At 38.1% G+C, this 21,826-nt stretch overlaps 1 protein-coding gene across 11 annotated transcripts in view; it reads left to right on the forward strand.

The window, feature by feature from the left end:
• LOC110607891 (receptor-like protein 15) overlaps nt 1-21,826 on the forward strand; it is a 96,725-nt gene that overhangs the window by 25,473 nt on the left and 49,426 nt on the right. For 3 of the 11 annotated variants that reach the window (XM_043961934.1, XM_043961936.1, XM_043961935.1), the window contains exon 3: nt 21,311-21,410. In XM_043961934.1, coding sequence (XP_043817869.1) covers nt 21,311-21,410 — 100 coding nt within the window. Of the gene's footprint in view, nt 1-17,837; nt 18,067-18,143; nt 18,236-18,826; nt 19,014-19,809; nt 19,908-21,310; nt 21,523-21,826 lie in introns of those variants that run through there. The other 8 variants (XR_006352579.1, XR_006352575.1, XR_006352576.1 and 5 more) reach the window with 8 other exon arrangements.

Here is a 21,826-nt window from a genome sequence, read left to right on the forward strand (position 1 = left end):
GCAGGTTCGGCGGCACCTTCGGCGGCCGAACCTCCCAGACAGATCCGAAAGTCTTCTTTCGGGGGCAAGCTTCGGCAGCCGAATGCTGCCTCCACAAGGGGGTTCGGCGGCCGAAACTCCCTTCGGCGGCCGAACCTGGTTTCTGCCAGAAGGGCAGAAACTTGGTTCACATGAACCTCTTGCCTCCCAAAACCTCAAATCATGCATAAATCTCAACTAAAACATGCATACAAGTTCCTAGGGGCCTCAAACATGCATATACCCCATCTACAACACTTCAAACATACTCAAACAACACACATTGTTCAAAACATCAAAATATATCCATAACTCAACATATACCCTAGCATGCATTTCTACCCTTTAAAACTTCATAAAACTTGTTAAAATCATACATTGAGCTTAAGATCGGCTCTTACCTCTTGAAGATCGAGGGTTGAGGAGATCTAAACTTGGAGATGGGAGAAGTTCCAACTTTTGGTCTCCAAGCTCCAAAACTCGTTCTAAGCTCAAAGATCTTCAAAACCAAAGTTATAAACTTGTAAAGATCATGGAAAAAGGAAGGAAAAACTCAAGATTGGGGAAGGATAGCGGAATGCTCACCTTGGCCGAAATGGGGAGAAAAAGCTCGCCCATTTTCGGCTAAGGGACCCTTTTATAGTGGCTGGCCAGACCACGTTCGGGGGCCGAATGTGCCTCCGCATCCATGCCATGTTCGGCGGCCGAACATGAGGTTCGGCGGCCGAACCTTGACTTCCCTCACTCATGCTTTCGGGGGCCTAAAGTGTCTCCAAAACGCATGCATGTTCGGCGGCCGAACTTGACTTTCGGCGGCCGAACCTGGGTTTTCCTCCAAGGACTTTTCTTATAAAAACTCATTTAATTTCATACTTAAAATCATAAAACACCTTAAAACATTTTTATAAAACATGATTCTACCCTCCTAGAGGTCTCCGACATCCGAGATTCCACCAGACGGTAGGAATTCCGATACCGGAGTCTAGCCGGGTATTACATTCTCCCCCCCTTAAGAACATTCGTCCCCGAATGTTCCTCAACTAGCACATGCAAGGCATACAACATAACATACACATAAAACACATAGAGACTAACCTTAGAAGAGGTGAGGATATTGCCGGAGCATAGATTCCCGTGTCTCCCAAGTGCATTCCTCTATATTGTGGTGGTTCCACAGGACTTTCACCATCGGGATTTCCTTGTTCCTTAGCTTTCTGATCTGGGTGTCAAGGTTCCGTACTGGCTGCTCAACATAGGTGAGATCCTCTTGGATCTCCACATCAGGTTCACTAAGAACCTTGCCCGGATCTGACACGAATTTTCTCAACATAGAAACATGGAAAACCGGATGGATTCTCTCCATTGAAGCAGGTAAATCCAGCTTGTACGATACATTCCCAATCTTTTGCAAGACTTCAAAGGGTCCGATGTACCGCGGAGCCAGCTTACCTTTCTTCCCGAACCGAACCACTCCTTTCATTGGAGACACCTTAAGCAACACCAGATCCCCCTCCTGAAACTCTACTAGCCTTCTGCGGATGTCTGCATAACTCTTCTGTCTGCTTGTAGCCGTTTTGATTCTCTCTCTGATCATGGGCACCACCCTGCTGGTGATCTCTACTAGCTCGGGTCCTGCTAGGGACCTCTCTCCTACCTCTTCCCAGCAAACAGGTGATCTGCACTTCCTTCCATATAAAGCTTCATATGGAGCCATCCCGATGCTAGCATGATGGCTGTTATTGTAGGCAAACTCCACCAAGGGTAGATGCTGCCTCCAAGAACCGCCAAAGTCCAGTACACACATTCTCAGCATATCTTCTATGGTCTGGATGGTCCTCTCTGACTGTCCGTCAGTCTGGGGGTGGAAGGCAGTACTGAAATCCAACCTAGTACCCATGGCATTCTGCAGACTCCGCCAAAACCTGGAGGTGAACTGGGGCCCTCTATCTGACACTATCGAAACAGGAACCCCATGCAGTCTGACTATCTCATCAACGTACACCTGCGCCAACTTGTCCACAGAATAGCCACTCCTGACAGGGATGAAGTGAGCAGATTTGGTGAGTCTGTCCACAATCACCCATATGGAGTCCAATCTGTTGGACGTCGCCGGTAACCCCACTACGAAATCCATAGCTATATTCTCCCATTTCCACTCTGGAATGGGTAGCGGGTTAAGCATTCCGGCCGGCTTCTGATGTTCCAGCTTCACCCTCTGACATACTTCGCAGGCTGACACAAACTGTGCCACTTCTCTCTTCATAGCTGGCCACCAATAAACTTTCTTCAGATCTTGATACATCTTGGTGGCTCCGGGGTGAATGCTGTATCTTGCATTATGAGCCTCTCTCATAATGTCTCCTTTTAGCCCAATGTCATCTGGTACACATAATCGACTCCCATAGCGGAGGATCCCCTTATTGTCGAATCTGAACTCACTGTCCTTGCCTGACTGAACAGTCCTGGCAATCTTCACTAACTCTGGGTCCTCATGCTGTTTCTGAGCCACCTGCTCCAGAAACACGGGTGTCACTTTCATCTGAGCAACCAAGGCACCTGTACCAGACAACTCCAACTGTAGACCTTCCTCAATGAGCTTGTAAAACTCCTTCACCACTGGTCTCCTCTCTGCCGTGATGTGGGATAGACTGCCTAGTGACTTCCGGCTTAGGGCGTCTGCCACGACATTCGCCTTACCCGGATGATACTGAATCTTGCAATCATAGTCACTCAGCAGCTCTACCCATCTCCTCTGTCTCAAATTCAAATCCCTCTGACTCAAGATGTACTGCAGGCTTTTATGATCTGTGAAGATCTCACATTTTACCCCATAGAGGTAGTGCCTCCACATCTTGAGTGCAAAGATTACTGCTGCCATCTCAAGGTCATGTGTGGGGTAATTCAACTCATGCTTCTTTAGCTGCCTAGAAGCATAAGCAATCACCCTCTCATTCTGCATAAGCACACAACCCAGTCCCACACGGGACGCATCACAAAAGACCGTAAAGTCCTCACCACTAGATGGCAGAGCTAAAACTGGTGCTGAAGTCAACCTTTTCTTGAGCTCTTCAAAACTCTCCTCGCACTGGTCGGTCCACAGAAATTTCTGATTCTTCCTGGTTAGTCTGGTTAGAGGAGCTGCTATCTTTGAGAAGTCCTGGACGAACCTCCTGTAGTAACCTGCCAAACCCAAGAAACTCCTGATCTCTGTCACTGAAGTGGGTCTAGGCCAGTTAGCCACAGTTTCTGTCTTCTTGGGGTCTACCTCTATACCATTCTCTGACACTACATGCCCCAAGAACGAAATGCTCCTCAGCCAGAACTCACATTTAGAGAACTTGGCATACAAGCCATGTTCCCTCAAGGTCTGTAAAACCAACCGCAGATGATGGGCATGCTCCTCTGCATTCCTGGAATACACTAAGATATCATCTATGAAGACAATAACAAAGTGGTCCAGGTACTGGCTAAACACTCTGTTCATGAGATCCATGAATGCTGCAGGGGCGTTAGTTAACCCGAACGGCATTACAAGGAACTCAAAATGCCCATATCTGGTCCTGAAAGCTGTCTTTGGTACGTCCTCTTCCCTGATCCTCAACTGATGATACCCGGACCTCATATCTATTTTGGAGAAACAACCCGCTCCTGCTAGCTGGTCGAATAGATCGTCGATCCTTGGCAATGGGTACTTGTTCTTGGTAGTGACTTTGTTCAACTGCCTGTAGTCGATACAAAGCCTAAGGGATCCATCCTTCTTCCTCACAAACAGAACTGGAGCACCCCAGGGTGAGGTACTCGGTCGGATGAAGCCCTTGTCTACCAGATCCTGCAACTGCTCCTTCAACTCTTTCAATTCAGCTGGTGCCATCCTGTAGGGAGGGATAGAGATCGGTCTGGTACCAGGCATTAACTCAATCTCGAACTCTATCTCCCTAGCAGGTGGTAACCCTGGCAGCTCGTCCGGGAACACATCTAAGAACTCTCTAACCACTGGCACCGAGGCGGGCTCTCTAACCTGACCATCTAGCTCTCTCACATGAGCCAAATACCCCTGACATCCCTTCCTAAGCAACCTACGAGCCTGAAGAGCTGAGATCATACCTCTAGGTGTACCCCTCCTGTCTCCTCTGAAGACAACCTCTGATCCATCCTGACCTCTGAACCTGACTACCTTGTCCCTGCAGTCCAAGGTAGCACCATGGGTAGATAACCAGTCCATCCCTAGAATGACGTCAAAGTCTGTCAAATCTAGAACCACAAGGTCGGCGGACATGCATCTCCCCTCAACAAAAACTGGACTACACTGACAGACTGACTCTGCCACTGATGGATCACACTTGGGTCCACTGACCCAGAGAGGACACTCTAACTCAGAGATCATCAACCCCAACCTCTGGACGGCTCTCGGAGCAACAAAAGAATGAGATGCACCAGGGTCCATCAAGGCATATACATCTGAACAACCAATAATTAAGTTACCTGCCACCACGGTGTTAGATGCATCTGCCTCTTGCTGTGTCATTGTGAAGATCCGTGCCGGAGCTGATGGACCTTCACCTCTGAAACCCGCTGAAGAAGAGGCTGCCCCTCTCCCTCTGCCTCTGCCACTGGCCTGAGTCATGGCTGGAGCTGCTGGCTGCGCTACACTGCCTGAAGCTGTCTGCTGGGACTGAGCCATTGGGGCCGCTCTTGGACAGTCTCGAGCTATATGCCCCTCCTGACCACATCTGAAGCAGGCGTTCGTCCCAAGCCGACATATTCCCTTGTGTGGCCTACCACACCTTGCACAAATTGCATTATCCGCACCAGAGCTTGAGCCACTCCCAAATCCCAGACTGGACTTAACTTTACTCCAGAACTTATTCTTCTTACCCTTGGGTTTACTCCATCTTTTACTGCCTGAAGCTGCTGCACTCAAGGTAGAGGGATCTAACCTTCCCCCACCCGGAGTTTTGGAACCAGAAGCTTGTGCCACTGTCTGCTTAACTGTCCCCTGAATGATGGCACTAGCCTCCATTCTCCTAGCCATGTCTACTATGGCGTGAAAACTTTCTCTATCTGCTGACTGTACCAAGGAGGAATACCTGGGATGGAGCTTCATGATATACCTCCTCGACTTCTTCTGGTCTGTGCTAAGGTCTTGCCCTGCAAATGGCAGCAACTCCATAAACCTGTCAGTATATTCGTCTACACTCATGTCATCAGTTTGCCTCAACTGCTCGAATTCTATCATCTTCAATTCCCTTGAACTATCAGGGAAAGCCCATCCTGCAAACTCGTTTGCAAACTCTTCCCAAGTCATGTTGTCCACTCTCGGGTTCACATAATTCTTGAACCACTCCCGTGCCTTCTTGCACTTAAGCGTGAACCCGGCCATCTGAATGGCTCTACTATCATCCGCCCCTATCTCATCTGTAATTGCCTTGACCCGCTCCAAGTACACGAACGGATCATTACCTGTCTCAAACTGGGGAGCACCCAGCTTCATATAGTCTGTCATCTTAACCTTGCTCCCACTGGCTGAGCTAGGTCTATGAGGTTGAGCAACTGGGGCTGCTGGTTCTGCAGGTGGTGGAGGTGGTGCAACATCCCCTGGGGTAGGGTTTGCTGTACTGGTATAGGGAGGTGGAGGTGGGTATGTGGGGTACTGAGAGTATGGTGGGTAGTAAGGTGGGTATGGCATGTGTGGAGGATAAGGGCTAAAACTGGGGTAATCCGATGTACCTCCCATCGAATACCCTGGATGGTGTGAATAGGGTGGGTAGTGATGTGGCTGGACATAACTCGAGGCCTGAGCGCCTCCTTCTGATTCTCCCATGCCCTCTTCCGGCATGCTCACACCGAGACTGCCATCCCTTCTCTGATCTACTTCCATATCCTCAGACATTCCTCCCTGCACTGTTCCCCTTACTGATCTGCTTCTACCCAGATCCAAAGACCTTCTAGGGTCTCTTGCTACTCTGTCCCTGTTGGACCTGCTAGACATTGCCCTAGGCAATGCTGGAGGACGGGCGCTCATGCCCTCATCCTCAGGTGGTACTCTAGTCAATCTTGCTGATCGACGAGTTCCTCTCATCCTGTTTTCTGAAAAACAGTACACATCACAAGCAACATTAGCATCATATGGTTCATGTGGGCACACATGAACCCTCATCACATACATCACATATCATAGCATATCATTAATGCACATGCATAAAATCATGGCATTTCACATCATCATGCAAGACAGGACTCCACATCCTATCCTAGTGGACATGACCTTTTCCTATTGTGCTTGACCTTCTATAACCTCTATGAGCCCGACACTCTAGGTCCGACCATATGAACCTAGGGCTCTGATACCATTCTGTAACGCCCCGAAAATCGGACCGCTACCGGCGCTAGGATCCGGGTCGACTTAAGGCCGCCGGGACCCGTAGCAAGCCTAACATGCATCCTGTGAACCTGCTTAATCCCATACATGATCAACAAAAAGCATAAAAATTAAACTTTCCTTTGCATACTCATCAACCAAACTCAACCTGTGCATAACATAAACATAACTTTGATCCCTCTGTGGGATCTCATCTGTGCCCTCAATGGGTAACATACATCTGTTGAGCTGGTTTACATAAACATCATCAAAATCTCTAAGATCATGTACAAAAAGGGATACAACATTCTATGGTCAAGCACATGCTAACATCCATAAAACTCATTACAACTATACTGTACTTTTACATTACAATTTGATCATGTCCATTTCTATCTATTACATAGGCATGACTTCTTCACTCTATTCGAACTCCCGCACTATATCCTGTACCTGTAAGCCTGGGGGAAAAGGGAGAGGGGTGAGCTAAAAGCCCAGTGAGTAGAGCTAGTAAAACACATTTAACACTATGCTCAAATGGGATGCATCATAACACAAACAATTCACATAAGGGTTGGGTGAACTCGTCACCAATTAGTCCAAGTTAACTCTGTGCCAGGCCTGTAGAATGGGGCCTGGTCTTCCTGTCAGAACATACATCACTTACCATTTTTCCAGGGCCTCCTCTGACTCCTGGTCTTCAAGTCCCATAACCGTGCTAGACCATAGGATGAAATCCTGGTCTTTCCTTACTCTGTGCCAGGCCTGTAGACTGGGGCCTGGACTTGCTTACTCTGTGCCAGGCCTGTAGCATGGGGCCTGGACTTCCTGTCTTGGACTAGTTGGGTCATCCAACATTCACCCACATCAACAACAATTTATGCAATGCGGCATATTCGTGAAAACTAATGCAATCATCCTATTGCATAATCATGATGCATGAAACATGATAAAACATTTAATTTAAAAGATTAAGTTTTAGTTCCACTCACCTCTGGCAGACTCTGACAACACCGAAGCAGCTGAACTCACTGCTGGGGTCCTCGGTTCCTCAGGTCCGAACCTACACAGGTGGACTCAAATGAGGGACCAAACATATATAAACATGACTCTAATATATCCCCCAAAAACCCCCTAAAACATCCTGAAAACATCACATAAAAACATGCAAGAAGTGGCTGAACAGGGCACTTTCGGCGGCAGGTTCGGCGGCCGAAAGTCCCTCCAGAGCCGAAAGTCAGGCAGGTTCGGCGGCACCTTCGGCGGCCGAACCTCCCAGACAGATCCGAAAGTCTTCTTTCGGGGGCAAGCTTCGGCAGCCGAATGCTGCCTCCACAAGGGGGTTCGGCGGCCGAAACTCCCTTCGGCGGCCGAACCTGGTTTCTGCCAGAAGGGCAGAAACTTGGTTCACATGAACCTCTTGCCTCCCAAAACCTCAAATCATGCATAAATCTCAACTAAAACATGCATACAAGTTCCTAGGGGCCTCAAACATGCATATACCCCATCTACAACACTTCAAACATACTCAAACAACACACATTGTTCAAAACATCAAAATATATCCATAACTCAACATATACCCTAGCATGCATTTCTACCCTTTAAAACTTCATAAAACTTGTTAAAATCATACATTGAGCTTAAGATCGGCTCTTACCTCTTGAAGATCGAGGGTTGAGGAGATCTAAACTTGGAGATGGGAGAAGTTCCAACTTTTGGTCTCCAAGCTCCAAAACTCGTTCTAAGCTCAAAGATCTTCAAAACCAAAGTTATAAACTTGTAAAGATCATGGAAAAAGGAAGGAAAAACTCAAGATTGGGGAAGGATAGCGGAATGCTCACCTTGGCCGAAATGGGGAGAAAAAGCTCGCCCATTTTCGGCTAAGGGACCCTTTTATAGTGGCTGGCCAGACCACGTTCGGGGGCCGAATGTGCCTCCGCATCCATGCCATGTTCGGCGGCCGAACATGAGGTTCGGCGGCCGAACCTTGACTTCCCTCACTCATGCTTTCGGGGGCCTAAAGTGTCTCCAAAACGCATGCATGTTCGGCGGCCGAACTTGACTTTCGGCGGCCGAACCTGGGTTTTCCTCCAAGGACTTTTCTTATAAAAACTCATTTAATTTCATACTTAAAATCATAAAACACCTTAAAACATTTTTATAAAACATGATTCTACCCTCCTAGAGGTCTCCGACATCCGAGATTCCACCAGACGGTAGGAATTCCGATACCGGAGTCTAGCCGGGTATTACAATTGCTCTAATTTTATTGATTCTACAATTGGGGACGATTCTGATTGTTGGGGGTTTACTGGGTTCTATGGTTGCCCTGAGTCGGGTCGTCGCCGAACTTCGTGGAATTTGTTGAGGGCTTTGGCTTATAGGAGTCAGCTTTCTTGGTTATGTAGTGGTGACTATAATGATATTGCTGATCCGTTGGAAAAAGTTGGTGGTCCTCTTCGTTGTATTTCTTTGATTAATGCGTTTTGTAATGCTCTTGCTGATGCCAATTTAAATGATATTCAGGCTATGGGGTCTTTTTTGTCTTATACATATAGAGAGGGTACTGATCAGTGTTCGAAGGAGAGGTTGGATCGTGCTTGTTCTAATGCAACCTGGGATGCTCGTTTTCCTGATGCGATTTTGTCTAATTTAGTTGCTCCAGTTTCTGATCATACTCCTTTATTGATTGAAACTGTTGGAACTCAAGTTAGGGAGGCTAATCAACGATTTCATTTTGACAATTCATGGCTTGAGGATGATGAGTTAGGGGAAGTGGTTTTGACGTCTTGGCAGCAAGGTTTGGGGTTGGATTTTATTCAACGTAAAGACCAGCTTGTGAAGCGTGTTCAGTATTGGGGGAAGAATAGAAACCGTATGCGTTGGCTTCAAAAAGAACGAATTAAGAAGAGATTGGGGGAGTGTTCTGAATTGCTTGATACAAGGGAAGTGCGGCAACTGAAGGATGTCTGGAATCAAATTTTGGCAGAGGAGGATATTAGACTACGCCAACAAGCAAAACAGTTCTGGTTTAGACATGAGGATATGAACTCAAAATATTTCCATAATAGTATCAAAGCTCGTCGCAGATGTAATCGGATTCAGCAAATTGTGACATCGAATGGTTCATTATCTTCGGATGTGGGTACTATTCAGGATGCATTTTTGCAATATTTTTCGAGTTTATTTTCCAATTAGCCTATTGATTTTGCGGAGCTTCTCCCTCTGGTTCAGCCTAGAATTGGGGCCGAAGATAATGTTGAGTTATTGGCAGATTTTACAAATGAAGAATTTCGTTCAGCGCTCTTTCATATGGACCCGAATGATTGGATGGTCTTAATCCGGCTTTTTTCCAGAAATATTGGCCAATTATTGGGGTGGATGTTTGCAATATTTGTCGGTTGTGGCTTGCACAAGGTACTATCCCTTCTGAAATCTCTAGTGCTTTAATTGTTCTTATTCCGAAATGTGTGAATCCTGTTGATGTGAAGGATTTTAGGCCTATTGCTCTCTGTAATGTGATTTATAAGATCTTGTCTAAGGTCTTAGTCAATAGATTGAAGAGGGTTCTGCATAAAATTATTTCGCCAAATCAGTCTGCTTTCATCCATGGGAGACTAATTACGGATAATTTTATTGTTGCTTTTGAGACCATGCATGGTTTGAAATTACAAAACAGGGGTAGTGTGGGGTTGTGTGCTCTGAAAATTGATATTGTTAAGGCCTATGATAGAGTTGAATGGTCATATTTGTTTGCTATGTTATTGCATTGGGCTTTTCTGATACTTGGGTTGGTTGGATGCGTATGTGTTTTTCAAACATGAGCTACTACATTGCTGTTAACGGAGCAGAGATTGGTCCTGTGGTTCCAAGTCAGGGTCTCTGGCAGGGGATCCCATTTCTCCCTATTTATTCTTAATTGTTGCTGAAGGACTGTCTTTGTTGATTCAGGATAGTGAAAATAGGGGCCTTTTGCATGGGTGTTGCGCGAAAGTTGGTTGCCCTCCGGTTTTTCACCTTTTCTTTGCAGATGATTCCTTACTATTTTTTGATGGTACAGTGGAGGAAGCTACATGGATTAAGCAAATTCTTATTGTTTATGAGAAGGCTTCAGGTCAGGTTATAAATTTTGATAAATCTGGTATCATGTTTAGTTCGTGTGTGTCTGAGGAAAACCGGTTGACCATCTTTGGTATACTTGATGTTCATCTTCCTTTGGGTAGCGGTAATTATTTGGGGTTACCATCTCTTATTGGCCGTAGTAAAAAAGCAAATTTTCTTTCTTGAGGGATCGCATTTGGAAACGTATTAGTAGTTGGAGTAATCGTTTTCTTTCTCGTGCAGGCAGAGAAGTATTAATTAAATCTGTATTACAGACAATTCCAACATATTGCATGAATGTTTTTTTTATTACCTGTTTCCACTTGCCGTCAGCTACAGGTCATGATGAATAAATTTTGGTGGGTGGTTGTCGTGAGGATGGGAGAGGGGTGAATTGGCTCTCGTGGGATTGAATGTGTGGGCGTAAATCGGAAGGTGGGATGGGCTTTCGGGATTTGGCTAGTTTTAATACCGCCTTATTGGGAAAGCAAGGTTGGCGTTTGTTGGTTGACACCAATTCTCTTCTATATAGAGTGCTCAAAGCTAAATATTTTCCAAATGAGGATTTTTTGTCAGCCCGGTTAGGTTCTAACTATAGCTTCTTTTAGAATAGTATTTTGTCTTCTCAGCAAGTGTTGCAACGTGGGGTAAGGTGGCGAATTGGTGATGGTAAGCAGGTTTTTATTGTTAATTGCCCTTGGATTCCTCGGGATATTGGTTTTATGCCTTTAGATGAGTCGATGTTTGTTCCTGAAGCCATGAGAGTATGTGATTTGTTTGTTGAAGGTGAGCTGCGTTGGGATGTAGAGAAGCTAATGAATATTTTTAGTGTTGCTGATATGAGAGCTATTCTTACTATTCCATTGCCTCTATTCCTAAAAGCGGATAAATTAATTTGGCACTTGCATAAGAAGGGTGTGTACTCAGTTAAATCTGCCTATTTTTGTGTCTTAGAATTGTTGGGTAGGACTGGTGTGCTGGGTTATACTGATGGGTGGAACTGTCTTTGGTCTCTTGATGTTCCTTCCAAAGTTCGTGACTTTCTTTGGCGTGCTTGTCGTGGAGTGCTTCCTACTCGGGATATTCTTTTGAGGCATGGGATACATGTACCTGCTGCATGTCTTTTTTGTGATCATGATAAATCTATTTCACATGTTTTTTTGCATTGTCTAATGGCTGTTGAGTTATGGAGACGACTTGCTGGTTTTTCTACTGCTGTTGATTTTCCTATATTCATGGATTTTTTTATTCATATTTATAATACTTTTGGCAGCACGTATGGCTATACATGCATGCATGGAAGTTATGGCATGCCAGGAATGAAAGATTGTGGGTGTCAATAAAGTTTTGTCACCTAGTGAGGTTCATTATACTGCTAGTTCCTATTTTAATGATTATGTGGCTTCACTTGTGTCTCGGCCAAGGACGTTATCCCACCCATCTATTTCTCGTGTGCTCCCATTGGTTGAAGCTACCACTCTTGAAGTTGATTGGATTGCATTCATTGATTGTGCAGTCTTTGCTAGTGCTGATTTGTTCGGTTTTGCAGCAGTATTTGAGGACTTGGAAGGCTTCTTTTCCATTGCAATTTCGGGTTTCTATGAGGGGGGTGGGCAACCTGTTATTGCTGAAACTTTGGCCTTGCGTCAATGTTTATCTTATGCTAGAGATTGTTTTGTTCAGGCTGGTTGTATTTTTACGGATAACCAATCCTTAGCCTTGGCTATTCGCTCCCCTTTGGATGACTTTTCGGAGTTTGGATTAGTTGTTTCTGATTGCAAGGATGCTATGCGGTCTCATAGTAACATTCATGTTCATTGGGTACGGCATTCAAAAAATAGAGCCGCCCATTTATTAGCTAGAGAGTCTATTCATCATGGTAGATTCAAGATCTGGATTGACATTCCTGATTGTCTCTTGGATTATTATTCTATAAAATAAATAAAGTCTTTCTTGATTCAAAAAAAAAAAAAAAGAAATGATGGTCTCCACTGAAAGGAAATTGAAAGAAAAAGAATTAATTAGATTACTCTATACGTTAATAGTCATTTTCCGAACCACAATTTTAAAAACATCAGTGTTTAAGAAAATAAATTTGTAAGGACTTAATAAAATTCTAAGTCCATTACTATGATTTTTCTTTTTTTTTAGCCTTCTCAACTTCTTGTATTTTTTTGTAATGATCTTTCATTGGAAATTATATTAATTTAATTTTTAGATAATTTGATAACTCATCTATGATTTAACCCATTTTACTTCTAATAATAGAAATAAAGATAAAGTTACATAATTTTTTCAATGAGTCTGCATCCATCGCTTCACCACTTTTAACTATATATAAATAATAATAAATAAAAATATAAATTTTTAATAGAATTGATTATTTTATTTTATTTTATAAAAAAAATTATTATTTAATTTTTATGATAAGAGAAAATTTATTAATTGATCTTTCAATTTTAAAAAATATATTAAAATATCTCTGATATTTTAAAAAAAATCTATTAATTAGTTCTTCTATTAATTTTAATCGTTAAATATTATAAAAAATCTAAAATATCTCTAATATAAAGGAACTAATTAATATATTTTTTAAAAATTTAATGAATCAATAAATAAATTTTTTAAAATTATAAGAATTATTTAGTAAAATATTTAACGGTTAAAACAAATAAAAGAATTAATTAATAATTTTTTTTAAATATTTAAAATATTTTAATATATTTTTTAAAATAAAAAAATTAATTAGTGAATTTCTTTATATTATAAAAATTTAATAATAATTTTTCAAGTCCCTATTATTGCATTGGAAATTAGATTGTGACTTGAGTACATTAAATCAAAGATCCCTTAAATGGATTTTTCACGTCCTTTGTCATTTGGGGAAAAAAATCCCTTCTTGAATATTGATTTGAAAATTTTTTTAAAAATATTATTGTAAAGATTCCATAGAGATATTAAGTTTTCATTAATAAATTTAATGTTTTAAAAAAGATAATTTTATTTATTGTAAATTTTAAAAATAAAACAAAAATTTTATTTTTGTTTTTTTATTTTATATATTCTAATTTTAAAAGTACTAATAAATGAAAATATATTTTATAGTTATTTCAAGCATTATGGAACATAATTAACCTCATTTAGATTAAGATTTGCATGCAGAGATGGTCTGAATTTTCTCATATGAAATTGAGTGGGCATTTAAATTAAAGTGATTATGAAATTTGGCCATTGAATGGTAATTAGGAATTTTCTTTTTTCTTTTCTGAAAAAAATCCCAGTCAATAAGCTTTAAATAGTATAAAATTTTGAAAATTTAATAATATTCTCAATTTAATTAGAAATTTTGAGAAAATGCAATAATGATTCATTGAAATTATTATTTGTACAGGAAGATTTAAATATCCCGGTCAACAAGTTTGGATACAATAATGATTCATTTAACCAAAGTTGATATGACTCTTTTCGACATCCCAGTCAACAAGTTATTAAAGGGATATGTAAAGTTTAAAATCCAGTATAAACCCAATCAAACCATACCAAACTCTATCGCCATAGCACTGATGACTTTTTTCGACATCCCATTGTAATCGACCAACACGGAAGTGAATACAACAATAAGCAAAGAAGGCAATCAACACCAAATCTAGGAAAAACAAAAGAAACATAATAAGAAAACAAAACAATTAACATGCAGTCAACTGGAGGAGGTGTTCGAAACAAAACAAGAGTTTTAGTCATCCAAACACTACTATAAAGGGGAGACGTTCAGAGCTTAGCTGAACAATGACATGCAAAAGTAGAGATCACCGAATGTAACAGTGCGGTCTCGAGAGTCCACCGTTACTGAAATCAAACCCTTTTCATAGTCATATGGAAATCCTCAAGTAAACAAAGTTTATCGAGTAAATCCCTCACCGGAGAAGCCGTCTACAACCGGCAAGAAAAATTAGAGATAGAGATTAAAAAAATAACTATAAATCTAACAAAACCACAAAATGCAACAAATCACCAACCACAAAGTAACTCGGCAAATCGTAGGCGAAGTCGAAGACCTTATCGAACTCAAGCCTAACAATTAATGATAATTTGCACAATATCAAAATAAAAAAAAAATAAAAAGAAGTCAATGAATTAAGTCATTTGATGACAAAGTCTAAATTATTCCAAACCCCGAATTTCAAAGTGAAAGTGATTGTGGTCCCACATACCATGCCAAATTGTACTCATTTTCATTTCGTTTTCGTTTTCTTCTATTTTCGTTTTCAAAGTCTATCCGAGCTACGATTATATTTGAAATTAGATCGTTAGCTCAATTAAGCTCGAGATGGAAATCGATTAATAATTTTTAAGTCAAATTTAAGATTGAAAATATCTCTGTCCAGGTACAGTTATGTTTGAAATTATACCATTAGCTCAATTAAGTTCGAGATGGAAATCGATTAATAATTTTTAACTCAAATTTAAGATTGAAAATATCTAAGATAGTCGTTCTAAACACTTCCTCTCAAATTTTTATGAAAAGTATTGAAATTGGCAATGTAATCTCTAGAATTTGATATGCTTTCAACTGTGAATTCTAAAAAATAAAAGTTATATATATAAAAAAAAAAAAGAGTGCTAGATGGTAGCATGACATTTCCAAAATATAAGTTTTTAATATGTATGAAATAAAATTTAATAAAATTTAATGTATTTTAGATTGTATAATTGAAAAGTTAATAAAAAATTATATTTTTTAATAAATGTGAAAAAGCGGACAAAAATCATAGGAAATAGATAATATTTTGCTTTAAAGGCTTATTTGATTTATTTTTTAAATTTTATTTAATATTTTTTTAGAAAATTTAATAATTTTATTTATTACACATTCAAAAATTAAAATGGCTTATTAATTTATTTATTGATCTAGAGTTTAAAAGTTACCTTTTGTTAAAAAAAAATCCAATATTTATCAATTAGGTATGTGATGGGAGACTAATAGTTATGAATGAATATAAATAAGGGGAAGGAGTGGTGTATGGGAGCACCGCATTTCCAAATGGAGTTGGCTAACATAGCAAAGTGCTTATTGTTGGGTGTTGTGATTCTGTGGATTCAAATCCATGGAAACAAAGGTTGCTTTGAAGAAGAGAGATTGGCTCTCTTAGATTTCAAGGCATTTGTTGGATCAAATGGGTTTGACGCAGACCATCTTCTTCCTTCATGGACAGACCATCTTCTTCCTTCATGGATTGATGATCCAACCAGTAATTGTTGTCAGTGGGAGTGTGTCATGTGCAGATCAACTACAGATCACGTGACTGAGCTCTCACTCAACAATACACAACAATATGAAAATATGAAAATATGAAAATAATTTTAAACGGAAATGTTAAATTTTAATATGAAAATATTTTTAAATATATTTTATTAATATATTTGTTGCATTTTTTAAAAAAGAGGTAAATATCAATGCCAAACAAATAGTGATACTAATTAAAGTTTGGTCACTGAATGGTAATTAGAAAATTCTGAATGCATAATAAACTATATTTGATATTGATTTAAGAAATTAATGAATTATTGGGATGGTTATTTGAAAAAGAAATTTTGATAATTCCAGTCAATATATTTAGATATAATAAATTTTTTTAAAATTTGATAATATTATCAATTTAATTAAAAATTTTGAGAAAATACAATAAACTACTTATCTATTATTGACTGTGGTTGTTAAACATTAATGATTTATTGAAATTTTGAGAAATTATTTAGGAAAAAAAATCCTTCATTGCATATTGATTCGAAAATTTTTAAAAAAATATTATTGTAAAGATTGTGTAAAGAGATATTAAATTTCTATTAATAAATTTAATTTTTTTAAAAAGTTAATTTTATTTATTGTAAATTTTAAAAATAAAAATTAAATAAATTTTACTTTTGTTTTTTTATATTTTATATATTCTAATTTTAAAAATATTAATAAATGAAAATATAAGAAGTTCATGAGTTTTACAACTACTAATTAACAAGAAGAAAATGTTTTATACTCATATATATATTTTATGATTACTCCATGTATTATGTATTATGAAACATACTTAACCTCATTTAGATTAAGATTTCCATATAGAGATGGTCTGAATTTTCTCATATGAAATTGGGTGGGCCACTTAAATTAAAGTGATTATGAAGTTTGGCCATTGAATGGTAATTAGGAATTTTTTTTTTAAATTTTGATGATATTACTAAAAAGTAAATTATTATTTAATTATTTTTTAAACGAAAATGTTAAATTTTAATATGAAAATATTTTTAAATATATTTGTTATATTTTTTTTTAAAAAAAGTAAATATTAATATATAACAGATAGTCATCCTAATTAAAGTTTGGTCACAGAATGATAATTAGGAAATTTTGAATGCATATGGGACCATATTTAATATTGATTTAAGAAATTAAAGAATTATCGGGATGGGTGTTTGAAAAAGAAAATTTGATGATCCCAGTCAATACGTTCAGATATAATAAATTTTTTTAAAATTTGATAATATTATCTATTTAATTGAAAATTTTGAGAAAATATAATAAACTACTCATTTATCATTGACCGTGGTTGTTAAACATTAATAATTTATTAAAATTATTGTGGAAAACTTAAATATTCAAAGTCAATAAGTTTGGGTAGAATAAAATTCTCAAAAATTTCATGATATGTAACTGTCTTGATAGAAAATTTAAGAGGAATATAACACATCATTAAAAATATTGGCAATAATATGGTTTCAGAGTAATATTTTAAATTTATTCATAAAATAAATTATTATTTAATTATTTTTAAATTTTTATAAATGGAAATGTTAAATTTTAATATGAAATATTTTTAAATATATTTCAGTAATATATTTATTGTATTTTTTTATAAAAAAAAAGTAAAATATCAATGCAAAATAAATAGCAATCCTAACTAAAGTATATGGACTATCATATATACTCATTGTAAATTATCACTCATGGAAATATAAAAATTATTTTTTTTATCAATTGGTTGTATTTTATACCTTTATTTTATTAGTAACAGAGTTTTCCAAAGATAAATTTAATTTGAGCTATTAACCAGATAAAAAATATAAAATTTAATTTCTTTTATTTAAAAATGTCTTTGGACTATAATTAAAAGGTCAAATAAAAATATGCTCCATCCGATCTATTTTGCATCATTTTAAATAAATTTAATTTTTAATAATAATTTATAGATATTTTTAAACTGAAAAATAAAATTTAATATTTTCCACATTTATAAATATAAATTTAACCTTTTAGCGAATTGAAAATTAAACTAAAGCTGGGCCGTATAGAGAACTTTTCTGGGCTGGCCTACTTCTATTTAAAGCCTATATTTCTGCTACTCTTATTCTCTCCCTTGCTCGCTCGCTATAGATGTAAAACAACAGCGTTTTTCTTCATAGCTTTGTTCGTTTCCCTTCCTTTCCTTTCTCCTCTCAATTTATATCTCTTTTATTGGCCATTGTTTTGCCCTATGCTTCCTATTTTCCTTCAATTCCTGCGATTCAGTTTTCCTTCGTTTGATTTGAGAATGCACGTATGCTATTTTCACCATCTCTTTCTTCTCTTTGCTATTTTAGTTTTGATGTTAAATTGAGGTGTTTTCTCTTTTAGAGGTGCCGAGTGGTGGATTCAACACTTTAGGAACTCTCTTTCCCTTCCAAGTCGGGTGCCATTTATCAGTTGTAAGAATTATGAATTCCTTGGTATGTTTGGCTATTCAGTTACGGATAAACTGGATGCTCTTTTTCTATATTGATTTTTGGATTGCTAATTGTTTGAATTTTTTACTTTCAGTTTCATAATTCATTTAGATTCTGAGTCATTTTGGGCTAAATGCAGTTTAAATGTACTAAAAGTCATTTGGATTTGAGAAATTGATGAAACTGTGAACTGTGTTTTAGGAAGAGCATTGAAAGAGCTCGGTTATGAAGTGAAATCAGATGTAATGTTCATTTAATCAATTTTTTTCTTGGATATATATGTAAATCTTAAAATCAGTATGAGCTAGTATTTTGGAATGCTTTTAGCTCTTCAGAGCTATATCTGGAACAATTTGTCACAAAAGCTATCATAATAAACTCTTAAAAGGACAAGCGAACTTTGAATTTTTGATGTTGTATATATGCTTGCTATATTCCATTTACTTTCACTCTTCTTGGTTAGTGTGTTCAGGTAACATACCTTTTACTATATGTTTATGCATGTTAAGGTATAACTACTACATGTTCTGGTAGGGTTACTTTGTCATTAGGATTAATTATATTTAACTAATATTCATGTGTTATAAATTATAGGTTCTATGCCATGGATGATTGTGCTGTTCAGTTTGGATTTGGAATTCTTTGGAGGATGCTGGAAGCCCTGTGCTTATACTGTCATCTAATTTGGAAGTGGGTTAGTACTGATGGTGCCATTCATGCTTCATAAACATCAGTTCCCTTGGTTGCTCCATTATTAGGCGTGATTTATGGTGGAGAGCTGGTGAGTATTTTTCTAGTGTTGATGGGTAATTGAGTTTTGTTCTTGCTTTCTCTCTATGTCTAAGTTTATTTATATTTATGATTTTCATTTTTTTTTCTTTTCTATGTCTTGCTGTGATTTATTGTTTGTTTTGATTGGGAGATTCTGCTATGATAGGTAAGTTGAGGATGTAACTAATGCTTCTCTAATTGTTTGCTTATTTTATTTGTTTTGAATGATTTGCATGTTTTTTATCCTCTATTATGGTGTTTAACTGTGGTTTTGTTTATCTTTAATTTTTGAACATTTTAAGTTTTCTTTTGTTTTATTATCTATTTTTTCCTTAGAGGTTCATGGGTTGTTTATTTTCTTATTATTTTTCATGATTTCTTCCCTTCCTTTTGTCATCATTTTCTTCTTGGCTTTTGTGGTTGTTCTACTGATTAAAATTACAAAATTTTTATTCACTGTGATCTAGTGTGTCTATGCTTCTGGCCTTTGCTCTTTAGTTTACCTATTGTGGCTTGATTTATCTTTAATTTGCGAAATTTCTGAAAAATTTCTTACAGAACTTTTGTTATATTTGTGTATTTACGCAATTCATTACCATTGTTATTCCTTTTAAAATGCAATGCTGTCTTTTTTTTTTTTGTCATGTATTTTTTGCCTAGACTTTTTGTTGGTCGTAAGTTGCTGCTAAATGTGTGCAAGGAGATATTTCAAATACATTTGCTTCTTATGGTATGGTGTATTGGATGCATGACTTACCTATAACAAAATTTTATATGCTCAATATCCTTGCTTTTGTTTCTTTCAGGATGCTTCTTCTCTAGTATGATTATCAAAAAAAGACGAGAAGCATCTTAAATTGAATCATGTCTCCAAAATTATATATGGAGTTATGGACGACATACTGTAAGTTTATTTCTATTAAGATTTATGCAGCTTTATATGTTACATACTGTAGTAACATGTTGATTATAGATCAGAGGAGTTTGAAACACATTTCATTTTGTACCTTGTATAAGTTTTTATCATCCTCATCATTTGCAGTTTAAGCTGGCTTCTTATCTTAAGCATGGGATATAGTAATGTAAATTACTTTGGTTTTTCAAGGGATTGAGCTTCACATATTAATACTTTGCATTTCATATATTGGAGGGTTGTTTTTGCACACGTAAAGGTGCAGCCAATTTTATATGTTCCCCAATGTGCCCGGCCCTCGACGGGACTCCCCAGGACTTCCTCTTAAACATAACATAATGCCAGGACGCGTGGAATGGGCAGCCCTGGACTTGCTTAACCGTCATAACATATTGTATCATCTCGAGGGCTAATGGGTCATCCAATATCCATCCACATCAACATTAAATTATGCAATGCATCATATTCGTGAATTCTAATGCAATACAACATATTACATAATGGCATTCATGATGCATGAACATGATTAAAAGTTTATTTGCTTTGAAGTAAAAAGAGTTGTGTTCTACTCACCTCTGGCTGACGCTGGACTAACTCTGAAGCAGCTAACTCACTGCTGATTCCCTCGGTTCCTCAGGTCCGATCCTACACAGGTGGACTCAAATGAGGGACTAAACATACTCTATAAGGATTCTAAACAACTCTTCAAAAATACCCTAAAACATCATCAAACATGCATTGAAAACAGCCAAAGAAAGGCTGAACAGGGGACTTTCGGCGGCAGGTTCGGCGGCCTAAGGTCCCTCCAGATCTGAAAGTCAGGCACTTTCGGGGGCAAGGTTCGGCGGCCGAAAGCTTTCACAGATCCGAAAATCACTAACCTTTAAGGGCAGGTTCGGCGGCCGAAACTCCCCTCCAAAGCCGAAAGTCCAACTTTCAGAGGCGAGTTTAGGCGGCCAAAACTGCCTCCACAGGCAGGTTCGACGGCCGAACCTTGCTTCGGCGGCCAAACCTTGCTTCGGCGGCCAAACCTTGCTTCGGCGGCCAAACCTTGCTTCGGCGGCCAAACCTTGCTTCGGTGGCCAAACCTGGATTCTCCTGGGTGGCCGAACCTGGAATGCTTTTAGCTCTTCAGAGCTATATCTGGAGCAATTTGTCACAAAAGCTATCATAATAAACTCTTAAAAGGACAAGCGAACTTTGAATTTTTGATGTTGTATATATGTTTGCTATATTTCATTTAGTTTCACTCTTCTTGGTTAGTGTGTTCAGTTCACATACCTTTTACTATATGTTTATGCATGTTAAGGTATAAATACTACATGTTCTGGTAGGGTTACTTTGTCATTAGGATTACTTATATTTAACTAATATTCATGTGTTATAAATTATAGGTTCTATGCGATGGATGATTGCGCTGATCAGTTTGGATTTGGAATTCTTTTGAGGATGCTGGCAGCCCAGTGCTTATACTGTCATCTAATTCGGAAGTGGGTTAGTACAGATTGTGCCATTCATGCTTCATAAACATCAGTTCCCTTGGTTGCTCCATTATTAGGCGTGATTTATGGTGGAGAGCTGGTGAGTATTTTTCTAATGTTGATGGGTAATTGAGTTTTGTTCTTGCTTTCTCTCTATGTCTAAGTTTATTTATATTTATGATTTTCATTTTTTTTCTTTTCTATGTCTTGCTGTGATTTATTTTTTGTTTTGATTGGGAGATTCTGCTATGATAGGTAAGTTGAGGATGTAACTAATGCTTCTCTAATTGTTTGCTTATTTTATTTGTTTTGAATGATTTGCATGTCCTTTATCCTCCATTCTGTTGTTTAACTGTGGTTTCGTTTATTTTTAATTTTTGTACATTTTAAGTTTTCTTTTGTTTTATTATCTATTTTTTCCTTAGAGGT

This window comes from Manihot esculenta, chromosome 11 (assembly GCF_001659605.2).
Source record: "Manihot esculenta cultivar AM560-2 chromosome 11, M.esculenta_v8, whole genome shotgun sequence".
Lineage (NCBI taxonomy): Eukaryota > Viridiplantae > Streptophyta > Magnoliopsida > Malpighiales > Euphorbiaceae > Manihot > Manihot esculenta.